General features: G+C 35.4%; 1 protein-coding gene across 1 annotated transcript in view; it reads right to left on the bottom strand.

The window, feature by feature from the left end:
* Window positions 1-12837, bottom strand: part of LOC134839682 (dynein beta chain, ciliary-like) — a 214558-nt gene that overhangs the window by 43896 nt on the left and 157825 nt on the right. The window contains exons 66-68 of the mRNA XM_063855304.1: window positions 11889-12059; window positions 11473-11629; window positions 4152-4340 (exon numbers count right to left, since the gene is read on the bottom strand). Of these exons, the coding sequence (XP_063711374.1) occupies window positions 4152-4340; window positions 11473-11629; window positions 11889-12059 (517 nt within the window). The remainder of the gene's footprint in view (window positions 1-4151; window positions 4341-11472; window positions 11630-11888; window positions 12060-12837) is intronic.

The raw sequence follows: 12837 nt of genomic DNA, 5'->3' as shown, positions 1-12837 counted from the left end.
ATATCATTTGAACAACAAATATCTAGTCAATTCAAAATCAGCGAAACAGCAAAACTTTATTGGTTTTTGGGGATGAAATTCAATTTTTGTGGGGATGGGTTAGAAATTTCTCAGGAAGCGTATATTGACAAGCTACTGTCAAAATTTGGTTTGATTGAGTGTAAACCAGTGTCTACACCTGCAGCTGATGGTTTAAAACTTTGTAAACGGCTACCAAATGAGGTGAAATTAGCAAACGACAAAGATTATAGAGGACTTATCGGCAGTCTAAGTTACTTGTCAATTACTACAAGGCCTGATATTTCATTCATCGCTCATTGCTTGAGTAGATATGTGAACGACCCTACTGAAGTACACTGGATTGCTGCAAAACGAGTTATACGATATTTGAAAGGAACTAGATCGTATAAACTTATCTACAGACGATGTACTGCTACGCCAATCTTGTATGGCTATTCTGATTCTGATTGGGGAGGTGACAGTGACACTAGACGCAGTACTAGTGGATATTGCTTTTTCCTGTTTGAAAACAGCGGTGCAATATCGTGGGCTAGCAAACTCCAAACTACTGTTGCAAAATCTAAAGCTGAATCAGAGGCTACAGCTCTTTCGTTAGCCTGTAATGAAGGATTATTCCTGTTGAATTTACTGATCGAAATCAAACTCGATTTAATTGATTTCAAAATGTTTGTGGACAACCAAGCATGTATTTCTCTTGTGAAAAACGACGTTAACAAGGGAGTCGTAAAACATTTTGCTATTCATCTACATTTCATCAGGGACTTAATTCAAAAGAAACAGTTGGATTTGAACTATATTGGGACTGACAATATGGTGGCTGATATTCTCACTAAGAATTTGGGCAAGACAAAGTGCAAACGTTTTGGGCTTCAGATGTTCGCCAATTGAGTGGGGGTTTCAACTGTGCATTATATATATTTAGCACACTGTCTAATTAAAACCAATTGACTTTCATCTGAAGTAATAATTCGTTCATACCGATGTGAATAATCTCTGAAGTCATGATCTTTAATCTCTTGATACTAAAAATGGGAAACTAATTCATTCAATTAAATCTTTCGCTGCTATTTCAATTTATGGAACCTAAGAGAAGAGGAGAGGAGCAGCGCTTTTGAGATAGTTTTTTTAGCATATCGACATTTCACATATGCAAATATTTAAAAAAAAATCATTTTTCAAAAAAAATTGTTGCTAAGTTGCCCTGTTGAGCAATCTCTGCTCAGAATTCGAAAATAAAAGTCTGAAACCAGAAGTAATACACGTTTTCAGGAACTTTTCTCTTTTTTGTTTGCTAGTCGAGTTTGCCGTCCTTTAAACAAGGCGAAAGACCTAAATTTGAAACAGATCAAAATTCAACCAGCAATAGAACTACTGTTGTGCGTGAACATTATTTAAACGTTTTCACAAAAAAAACCTAATAAAGCGTCTTCACTACGTTAATTGACACTAAATCAGGGGCAGATCCATCGGGAGGCGGACACCTTTCCCTCAGGGATTTGACTCCTTCGCCAACCAAAGTGTCCCCCCCTTTGGTATTATTTTATGACATCCATTTTCGGCCAGCTAACCAAAAAATTTTACTAGAGGCACCTTTGAGCCAGTATATTTTAATTATGAAGGGTAGCGCACCGAATAGACGCAATTTTTTGGTCAAAATTTTCTAAAAAGTGCATAAATACGGCATTTGTGACCTGCTTTTTTTCAGAAATTTGGCTGCGGTGCCAATTTTTTTTCAAAATAGGGTCCCTATAGTGTTCTTGGAAATTCAATTTGGTTGGCTTCAACTAAAGTCGACAAAACTGTCGATTTTTTTTGAAAAACCGCGCCCTTGCACTCAATAAATATTCCAATTGAAAAGTTTAAGGATGTCTTGATTCGGATGCATAGCAGAACGATTGTAAAAAAAAACAAAATCCTGTTTCAGACCAATCAAAATAGACCTCAAATTTGGAAAAAAAATTATAACTCAAACTCCTTTCCTTGTTAACGATATTGCCCTGTTGAGCTGTCATTATTTGTATCTCAAAGAAGCAAAGCTGAAATTCAGAACAAAAACAAAGAAAGGCAAAAGCGGAAAAGAAAAGCTTCAAAATGCACAACACATATCCAGCCGACTGTTTTTAAAACGTCAATGAGCGCTTTATATCAATGAGCGCTAAGGGAAGCAGAAAGTAAAAGCTCCGAAATTTTTTGAAAAAACTCAACTTTAAAACTTCAAAAAAAATTTTTTAGAGCTCTTCATATCTTAGGAACAATTTATGATTGACTGCGTTCATATGAGGTGTCTTCAAATTTTTCAGGTTTCGATTTTCAGAAGTAAAAAAAAGGTTTAAATTTCTTTGGAACTCAGGAACATTTTAGGATACACTTTCTTGAGCAGTTTATGATTGAAACAATCTAAGAAAACGGGACAAACAGTTAAAACTTTCATTCCGCTGGCAAATTTGAAGACTAAAGCCCACTTTTGAAATTTTGGTAACCATTACACTTTTATTGTTCGATAATCGACTTTAATTTCTTTTTGGAAAGCGAAATAACTGAACTTAAAAAGTATAGCCAACTGACAGTTGGAAAAAAAATGAACGCTAAAAAGTGAAAAAAAAATGCTTCTTTTTTAAAACTTAGCAAATCGAAGATTTGAAAAGACTTATGAACGCAAGGAAACAAAAAAAAAACACAGACTTTGTTGAAAAAATCTCTAATTCGATCCTCAAAAAAAATAAATGCCCTTCAAGCTCTTTGATTTTCTAGAACGATTTATGATTGGCGCTTTTTTGATAACATTAACCCAAATTGACAAAACTGGATCAACAATTAAAGTTATTGTTCTGCTTGAAAACAAAAAAGTAGTGTTCACAATTTTTTGCACCATTTCCACATTCGTATTTGCAGAGTGCTATTTGCATAATTTTGATCGAGTAATTTTAGTAAAAGTCAAATTATGCATATTTAACTAAGTGCATTCATAAATGCATCAATATGTATGAATGCCAATCTGTAGTTATTAGAAACTTTTATGCACATTTAGGACTTTTTCCTGAAAAAAATTTTTAAAAAATCAGCAAGACCTTCAAAGAGTCTTCACTACGTTCATTACTCTTTACAACTTCAACTTTTGACTTTCGACAATTTATAGATAATCTAAATTTATCAAGGACTCTTTTATTGTGAAAAATATCCCATTTTGATAGAACTGGATCAAAAGGTAACACTTTTATTTCGCTGGGAAATCTGAAAAATATATTCCCATTTCAAAACTAGAAATTGATCACTTTTTTCGTGATTTTTACAGTTTTGCTGTTCGACAGTGGAGTTTGCCTTCTTTTTAACTAAGCAAAGTAAGTCATTTTAGAAATAAATCACAAGTCAAACCGCTAAAAATCAACATTATGCGATAACTCGCAGGAAAAAACAACTCGCAATAAAAGACAACTCGCATTAAAAGACAACTCGCAATATACTCACCGCCGCAGTCGCGTGTTGCGAGCTTGCCAACAGAGGTTAGGACTTTAATCGAAATTAAGAGCCGGTTATCGACGGAAAGCATCGACGCGCGCGTAGCGCGCCCACCGGCGACCTTAAACCGAAAATATAAACTTTCAATTAGCCTCAAAAACTTGCGAGTTGTCTCTTTTTTAAATTTTATTAACTGTATTTTGCTGTGAGTTGTCTTTTCTTGCGAGTAATCGTGGTACCAAAATCAAATATGAGCGTGATCTTTTTTTAATACTTTTTCCTGAAAAAAAATCACCAAGACCTATTTAAAAAAGGGCGGATATAGGGGGGGAAAGCGCAATGTTTTGGTCAAAATTGCCTGCGGCGCTGGTTTTTTTAGTGCTTTGGGAGAGCTCCGAAAATCAATTTTTTCGACCCAAAAAAATGTCGACAATGTTTTCGAAAGTTTTTTGAAAATCTGCTAGCCCAACCCCCCCCCCCCTCCCCCTTGCAGAAAATTCTAGATCCGCCCCTACTCTTAATAAATCAAAAATCTAACCGCAAAAAAAATCAAATTTGAGCATGAACAAACTTTGAGCGTGAACAGACTTTCCTAACAAAATCATCGCGACCATAATAAAAATCTTCGCTATACGTTCATCGACTCTTAAAAAAGACTCCTAATTCGAACTGACCTCAGTTTCCTGTGCCAGTTTCTGCTTCTCCTCTATCTCCTGGGCGGTGCTCCGGGTGCTCTCCAAATTCTCCACCAACTCAGTGTCGTCCAGGAAGTTTCCAGTGGCAGCAGACAGTCTCGCCAGCAAATTATCCTCCAGTCTCTTCAGGGTGATCACATATTCGTTCTTCTGCTGCGTCAGTTCCAGCTATAACAACAAAATCACGTTTGGGGGAAATTTTTGAACTATAATTCGGCTATAATAGTGGGGGGCCAAGCGGCAAACGCCCTAAAACATACCCCCCCCCCACCCCTCAAAAAAAACACTCCTCCTCCCAAACACTCCCCCCGTCTTTTTTCGTTTCCCCACGTGCAAATGTTTACTGGTACAAATTTGTGTTCACACTGTTCGATTGTTATAAAAATTGGCACACACAAATTGGACTAATCAGGCCATGATAAACGTATTTGTTCATAACGAAACTTGTAAAACCACTCGTTGCACCATAAAATTGATGCTCGCGTGAGGTGGGGGAAAAGGAAAAAGGGCCGCTGAATTATACGACCAATTATGAATGCAAAAAAAGTAATTTTCGGTTCTATGTATTGAGTTAAGTGTTATGTTGTATAACTCATAGAGTAATTTCGGATAGGGTAAACCGTCTGCTCGTCACGCTATCTTAATTTCGGCCGGATAGATTCGTGCAACTTCTTAGTCTAATACCGATCCTAATCTTACTCTTATATCTACTAGTCTCAGGGTGTTTAACTAGTCTCTGCTAGGTTCAATAGATCTAGAGTATACTGGCTTGTTGCGACTGCTGAAGTTCTCTTGGAGAGGTAACTAATATCTAAGTTAAATTCAAATCTCTCTGGTGCTGAAATTACAAGTAATTTCAGCACTTAAAAATAAGTGGGTTGTTAGTTAGATGGAATATGATTGGTTAATATTAAGTATTTTATAGTGATAAAATATCTAATTTATCCAATAATAAAATGTAGTTTAGATCAGGTTCCACCCATCCGGGGTTTACAGAGTTTTTTAGATTTATCTTTCTTTCTGTAATTGAAGGATGGATGATGAACGTTGGTATTTGGCGAACATCATGTTCTTATCCGGTTCCTCTTAAAGAAGAACGTTCCAGGACGCTGGAATGATGTTTATGAAGTGATTATCTTGTCATTCGACAACGACTGTGATCCCCAATGAAATCAATCCGATTTCAAAATGGTTTGCTATGTCAGATTTTTCTGTATTAGTAGAGAACTGTTTTGTGTGCAGCCTCGTCTGGGAATGGCATGAAGATCGTGTTTAGAAGGGATGCCTTGTAATCTCGGATCTGTACGTATACTTGAACATCGAGGTGGTCATTGGTCTAACTCAATGAAGTCCTTTTCTGCGAAGTCAAGTCGTACTCTGAATCCTTTGAGTTGTGATTGTGGACGGCATGTCGGTTGTGCTTAGCCATTCTTTTGTTCGAGTGTGATGGGATCTTCTAGTCTTTGGATGTTCGTCTTTGTTGTTGTGTATGATCTATATACTGCATATTATGATTTACATTTTATAAATTTTTGTTAATTTGGTTTTTAGTCATGATTTTAGTTAGTTGTTTTCACAAAAGCGTTTTATTGTAGTTCAGTTAATTTGAAGAGTTAATCACCCTTAAGTACCTTTTATTAAAAATTGAAGTTTGGTCACAAAGCGTGGGTGAAGTGCGGTGGATTAGGCCGGCTATAAGCATGCTCAGGACGTCCTTCTCTGGTGGGTTAGGCCAGGAATGGGAGTTGTATATAGAAAAGTATCTCGATTCCGAAGGATGATTTTTACTTTCTCGTGGCTAGTCTAAGTTAAGGTGTTAACTTACTTAATCTTACTTAGGGGTAGTGATTATGTTCAAGGGTTGGAGAATAGTAAATCGATCCACAAGGTTCAGGTATAATTAGAACGCAAGTAGTTCGTTAGATACTATTTTAAACTTACTAAGTTTAAGATTTATCCTGGGTCAGGTAAGAGGAGGGTTCAAGTGAAGGATGAATAACCGAAGTTCTTCACTGTTTATCCTAATTTGAATGGTTAGCGTGATTAAACAATTTCTATTAGTCCTGGGTCTTTTGAAAACGTTGGGTAGTGAATCGACGTTTGAGGTCGTTAGACACTTGATAAGTGGGTGGGGGAGAACAAAATTGTTCTTGTTGATCCAAGGATAAACCTTGATGATCAGAATTTAAAATTTATGAGAGAGAAAATTGATTTAGATCCAAGGAAAGCCTTGATGATCTGGTTTAAGATTAAATAAAATTAAGTTAAAAATAATTTAAATTTATTTGGTAAAAAGTTTTAGTTTTTGGTGATATTAGTTGATTTATGATTGCTGTTATGTTTATGTGATGGAGCTGGAACAACAGGATGATTTATATATACTAACAATTTATTGTCATGCTACTATTTTTTATTTTTGTTTTCAATAAATCTTTTTTCAAATATGTTTTATATATTACTGCAGAATTGGAGGGAACGATTTGAGATCTTTTTATCAATCGTTATTGTACAATAGTAATTTTATCTATCGTCTGAGATAATCATTGAAGATTTCCTTCAATGATTTTATGTTTGCAAATGAAAATCTAAATTCATTGCTAGTAAGATTCTAAATATAAAGGTTTGTGTTGGCTTTTGCCGTACGACCATGAAATTAAATGGTAAGTTTTCATGTAGTCGTATGTCGTCATTGTCCGAAGTTGTAGTTGTATCGGATTCTGAAACTGCGTTTCGTGTTTTGGAAAGTTTTTCTTTAATATTTTGTCATTGTTTGGTCATTTTAGCCTTTTTTCTCGATTGTTTTTTCGATCCGATGTATCCTATCTTTTGTTTGTGCGGTGTAATTACGAGATGGTATCTTTCGTTTTGAATTAAACAATTCTGGAGTATATTGTTTTTTCATTTCCTAAATTATCTCCTGACATAAATTTTTGGATGATGGTTGAAAAATCCAAGAGTTAGAAATTTTATTTCCCACACTGTTAGTTCTTACGGTTTTTGTGAGGTTATCCTAACCATGGGGCATATGTTGACGAGTGTAGACGGGTTGGAGAGAGATATACAGTATATCAGTTAGTTAGAATGATGTTGTACTTTCTCGGAGGCTATCTATTTTTTGTTAATTCTAAGCTATTTTGTTTTTTAAGGTCTTATTCGAGATTTATGGTCGCACCAGATGTGTTAACTGTTATGTTGTATAACTCATAGAGTAATTTCGGATAGGGTACACCGTCTGCTCGTCACGCTATCTTATTTTCGGCCGGATAGATTCGTGCAACTTCTTAGTCTAATACCGATCCTAATCTTACTCTTATATCTACTAGTCTCAGGGTGTTTAACTAGTCTCTGCTAGGCTCAATAGATCTAGAGTATACTGGCCTATTGCGACTGCTGAAGTTCTCTTGGAGAGTTAACTAATTTCTAAGTTAAATTCAAATCTCTCTGGTGCTGAAATTACAAGTAATTTCAGCACTTACAAATAAGTGGGTTGTTAGTTAGATGGAATATGATTGGTTAAAATTAAATATTTTATAGTGATAAAATATCTAATTTATCCAATAATAAAATGTAGTTTAGATCAGGTTCCAGTATGGGGGGTATGGGAATGGGATTATAAGTTCCTCTCTTCCTTTTTTCCATTTCGGATGATATAAAAATGTGCTGCAACGGAAATTTACCGATAATTCATTCCTTTCGAAGCAATCGCACTGAATTGAAATGCACATTGATTTTTCCTTTTTTAATAGTTTGACGGGCGAGGATACCTTAACCTAACAAATAAGCTTCAAAAGAATTGTTCTCATATTTGCAATTAGGCAAAAAAACAGTTTGTTGTTAAATTAGATGGATCTTGTTAACTTTCCCCACCTTATTGCAATAGGGGGGACATAGTTAGCAAAGTACAAATTTCGTGTATGCGTAAGTGTTCAATTCTTTTAATTAGATAAAGCCTCCACTGGGTCGACAAAAAATTCGTATCATAAATTTTCATTATGAAAAATTTCTTACCATACAATTCCATACGTACAGAAAATTGCAAGAAACTTCTATGACCAGCATTTTACATAAACCAAAAAGTGGATTTTTTTTCGAATTTTAATTTTTTTAATGCAAGTGAAAAAGACTTTGGTTTACTCAAAGTACCATAGGTTGCACGTTCTTGCATTTACATAGTAAACGACCTGAATTGTCTTTGTGCTGAATTTTTTTGGCCAAATTTTGTTCAACGATGAATGTTTTTGAAATTTGAACTTTTAAATGATCTGATATTGACCAAGGCATACATAAACATAGCATACAAAAAATAGCACACAAAAAAGGCGAAAAGGAAAAGAATTTCGACATCAGTGTATCCAGGATTACGTTACGCACACAAAAAGAAATTAGATTTTGCGTGCAAAATTTTTTTTGGAAAATGTTTGATGTTTGAGTACAAATTTCGATTTGCGATTGAAAAAAAGGGCAACAAAATTTTTGGGGCAACTTTAAAATTACTTGGGAAAAACTTTTGTGAGCACCATCAAAAAATGCTAGTCATAATATTTCCATGTATGGGAAATATATGAAACATTTTGTTCAAAACAAAAACCTCGGTTTTTCATCACCAGACTGTTTTATTAGAATCAAACAGCCACAAAAATTACTTTACATTTTTTTCAATAATTTTTCAAAATTGTACGAAAATAGTCTTACTTTCATTTTTTCATACACTTGATGCATGAAATTGTATGATAAGCATTTTCGGTGTATGAAAATCAACCCGGGTTATTATGGCCTAATATGCGGCCCATGTGAGTGAAAAATCGCAACCGCCCCACCCTTCACACACATCGACCAAGTGAACTATCCCACCAACTCAATCAAAGACAAAACAAAACAAGTTTAGTCAGCAGAAGGTTGAAAAAATGTAAAAGAAAAAGGAAACCCAGGAAATTGATTGACAATTTTTGAACAATTTTTAATTTTCGGGTTCTGATGAAAAAAATATATCCAGCTAAAACACTTTGAAACAAAGAGTATAATGATCCAATTTTGTATAAAAAAACTCAACTTCGGGGCCATTTCAATTTTTAGGTTAAATTATATTATTTATGGTTCAATTTTTCATAAAATAAAAAAGAAAGAAAATGAAAAAAAGTACTTCATGTCTTTCGTTGATACATTTTTGCTTGAATATTATAATTTTTCTTGCTATTTTGATGTTTTCACAGATTCCCTTATTTTTGATGTATGATATTTTTTGTATGATTGAGATTTAACATACTTTTTTACAAGCCGACAAGATTTGAGAAATCGATAGCCACGTTTCAAAATATTTGAAAACAAAACTACAATGAAACTTAAAAACCGCGGACTGTTTGTATGCATAGGTTGCTAATAGATTGCTGTTTCTTCAATTTCACGATGTATAATTTTTTTGGTTTCAGCTAATATACTTTTTGCGACCTTGCAAACTTTTGCTTATTTTCAATTAGGGATATCTTGCAAGATCTTGCAAAAATATTGCAGATTCTGATAAGATGTATACACTTCTTGTCAAGAATATTGCCAGAGTCTTGCACTATGTTGGAAAATAATCATTGGCTATCGACTAGTGACAATTTGTTATGGTTTGGAGGACCTTTTGTGCATCCTAATAATCTAATTTAAATGATTCCGGCGATTGATGCAAAACTGGTCTCAAAACAGCGATTTGAGTGTAGCAGCAGATATAATACATGGCAGACTACCTATAAAAAAAGTATTAGTTGCCCAGCTATGTTCGTAATTGAACATATAAAACTGCTGCATTACCATATACGTAATTATCCACAAGCTCATGTTTTGTAAACCACTCGAGTTTGGGAACTAGTTTCATTTTTCATTTGGATAATTTACATTATGAAAAAAAATTGCCCCATACACCAGCGGATTTAGGTAGGGGGGTTGGGTTTATGCGGACGCTCCCCTTTCTCAGGGATTCGACCCCCTGCCGAACCAAAGGGTCCCTTTTTGAGATTTCCGTTTTTGGCTGACTGACCCTAAAAGTTTTCTAAAAGCGCCTTTGGCGCCAAAACATACAAATTTTGAGGGGGGAACGCGCGCCGAAAAAACGCGATTTTTTGGTCAACATTTTCCAAAAATGTCTAAAAATGCCTTTTCAAGCCTATTTTTTCAAACTTTTACCAGCGGCGCAGAAAATTAGGTAAAAATGGCGTCTTTGTAGTGATTTAAGAGAGCTCAGAAAATCATCTTGGTCGACCTAAAAAAAGGTCAACAAAATTTTTGAAATTTTTTCGAAAATCCGCCCCCCCCCCTCGAGAAAATTCTAGATCCGCCCTGGCGCAAGTTTGATAGTGTTTCTTGAGTTGCAGAGGTTTTGGACTTGCAACACCAAATGTTTTGAAATTTCGGAAAATCGAATCTTTAATTAAGGACTGTCGGTTTTTTTGTACTTGTTTTTTCTTTTTTTAAACAATCTTAACAGACATAAGTGCAGAAAGACTTTCTTGTCATAACATAACCTGCTTCCGAAATCAAATGTCAGGTAAAGAAAACTTAAATCGAGAAATGCCTAGAATTTCCTCTATTGGAACATTCCAATGTTTTAAAATGACGCCTTTCTTCGAAACCCGAGGTATCAATTGCACAATTTCAAGGACGTCTCGCAAGTTGCTCATGACACAGTGAGTTCTCGTCATAATTTTTGCGGTAACCACACTTCATGCTCCTTACTACTGATAAAACAAGGCAAGGTCGCGACAATTAATCAGACCAGTATAACCATTCTCAACTCACAAGCAGCTGTCCTTGAATTGGAGTTCAACTAGCTCAATTTTTCGTCAATCAATATTTAAAAGACAAATACCTTTGGCGTTAGAGCACTGCTGGTCTTTGTTGATTCAAATTTCGTGATTAGACTTCTGAAAAAAAAACCCGTGTTGCTACCAGCGTGATTGAAAAAACAAAAACGTTAGTTCTGAAATTTAGTGTGTGGATGGAAACTCAACTAAGAAAAATAATCAAAAATAAGAAAAACGTTAAGGTTGGTTAGCCAAAAATGGATGCCGGAAAGTTATACGAAAGGGGGACCCTTTGGAAAAATTTGGCTACCAGAATTGAGAGGGGGTTCGCCCCCCCCCCCCCCTTCGCACGCTACTGTGCCGAACACAAGCGGCCTTGATAATTTATAAGACAGTACGAAATGGACACTATCTGCAGAGAAAGACAGCGAGTTATAACACATCGCAAAAAAAAATCTAAATCTACACTTGTAATGAATTTAATCATACGAATTTAATGCTATATTCTGGTGCCCAACCCTGCTCTGTTCGAGGTCTGGCCTCTCCTTGCTGACAACTGCCTCCAACAGCTGGTCTTCCAGTCCGTCCTGGGTGACGGTGAAATTAATCAGAGTTGTCTGCGCCTGCAGTTCCGGCTTGTAGTGCGGATTGGACAACTTCGTCTGCAGAATCAACCTTATAGACAAAAAGCGGAGCCATTAACATCTATCCATCAGTAAGAATTCCAAACGTAAAAATGGAAAGACGCCTTTGGCAATGAACTCAAAACTTTGGGAAAGTTTGGAATTATCGATCAGATTTAGACGTTTTATTGTCATGAACTTAATATCTGATTGTCGTTAGAATATTCTTGAAGATTATCGATACGATTTTTTTATAAACCAATTAAGCTAAATGAAAGTGTTGCTTGAAATTTTTATGAGTGTATGCTCACTTGAAGTTCGGGTTGTATGCTATCTCCTTGTCGCCTATTTTGATGGCGGTGTTTTTGCGGATGGTGTTTCTGCCAATGATGGGATCCAGGATCGGGTCTATATCCTCGTCTATATTCTCTATCAAAACCACATGACCATCACAAACGCACTGCTCCAACACGTCCAAATATCTAATAATTTTTATTATTTATACACTGCAACTTGATTAGAACTTCACAATTAGTCAGCTCTTATTTTTATTTTTTTTCATCTTGGATTTTGACATTGTAACGTTATTAAAGCTAACCAATCATAATTCATGACTCAAGACTAAAACAAACATTTTATTGGGTCAATTAAACTGATCAGACAGCTTCATAGACTAATCAAACTAAAGCTCAGCTCACTCTAACTTCGCTATCACCAAAATATCGACGAATCTATTGAGACAATGGTAAAAAAAAAGAGAAAGATTAAGTCTTATAGTACTGAAGGAGATGTGTGAAACTATCCGGCGGAAAACAAAAAAAAAATCATGGAAAACAGACTGCGTGTTCTGACAGAAACTGCTCTAAGAGTTAGCTCTTTTGGGCGTATCTCAATCGAGACTAGGTAACCGCGGACAACAACAAAAAATCTTTTTTTTTTAATTAGAAAAACTTCGGACAGAAATGAATTTTTAATAATTCATGAAAATATGCTGCAGCCTGCACATATGCTTAATTGCTTAATGACACAAAAAATTTGAATTTCTTTTTGCAGAAAAAAGTACAAAAATAATTATTTGAGTGGGAGTAGTTTTAGGGGAAAGGGGCAGATGCGGGCAATTTGAACGAAACCCTCAGGGATGTGACCGTGAATACCCAAAGAACACCTTTGGTTGTAACTTAAGAAATAATTTTATGGCTGACCGATTTTAAACTGTTTCCGAAGGCCTCTGGAGCCAACATATCCTCATTGCGAGAGAAA

This window comes from Symsagittifera roscoffensis, chromosome 2 (genome assembly GCF_963678635.1).
Source record: "Symsagittifera roscoffensis chromosome 2, txSymRosc1.1, whole genome shotgun sequence".
In the NCBI taxonomy this organism is placed as follows: domain Eukaryota; kingdom Metazoa; phylum Xenacoelomorpha; order Acoela; family Convolutidae; genus Symsagittifera; species Symsagittifera roscoffensis.
Note: the sequence above shows the minus strand (reverse complement) of the source record. Positions and strands in the feature narration are given on the sequence as shown.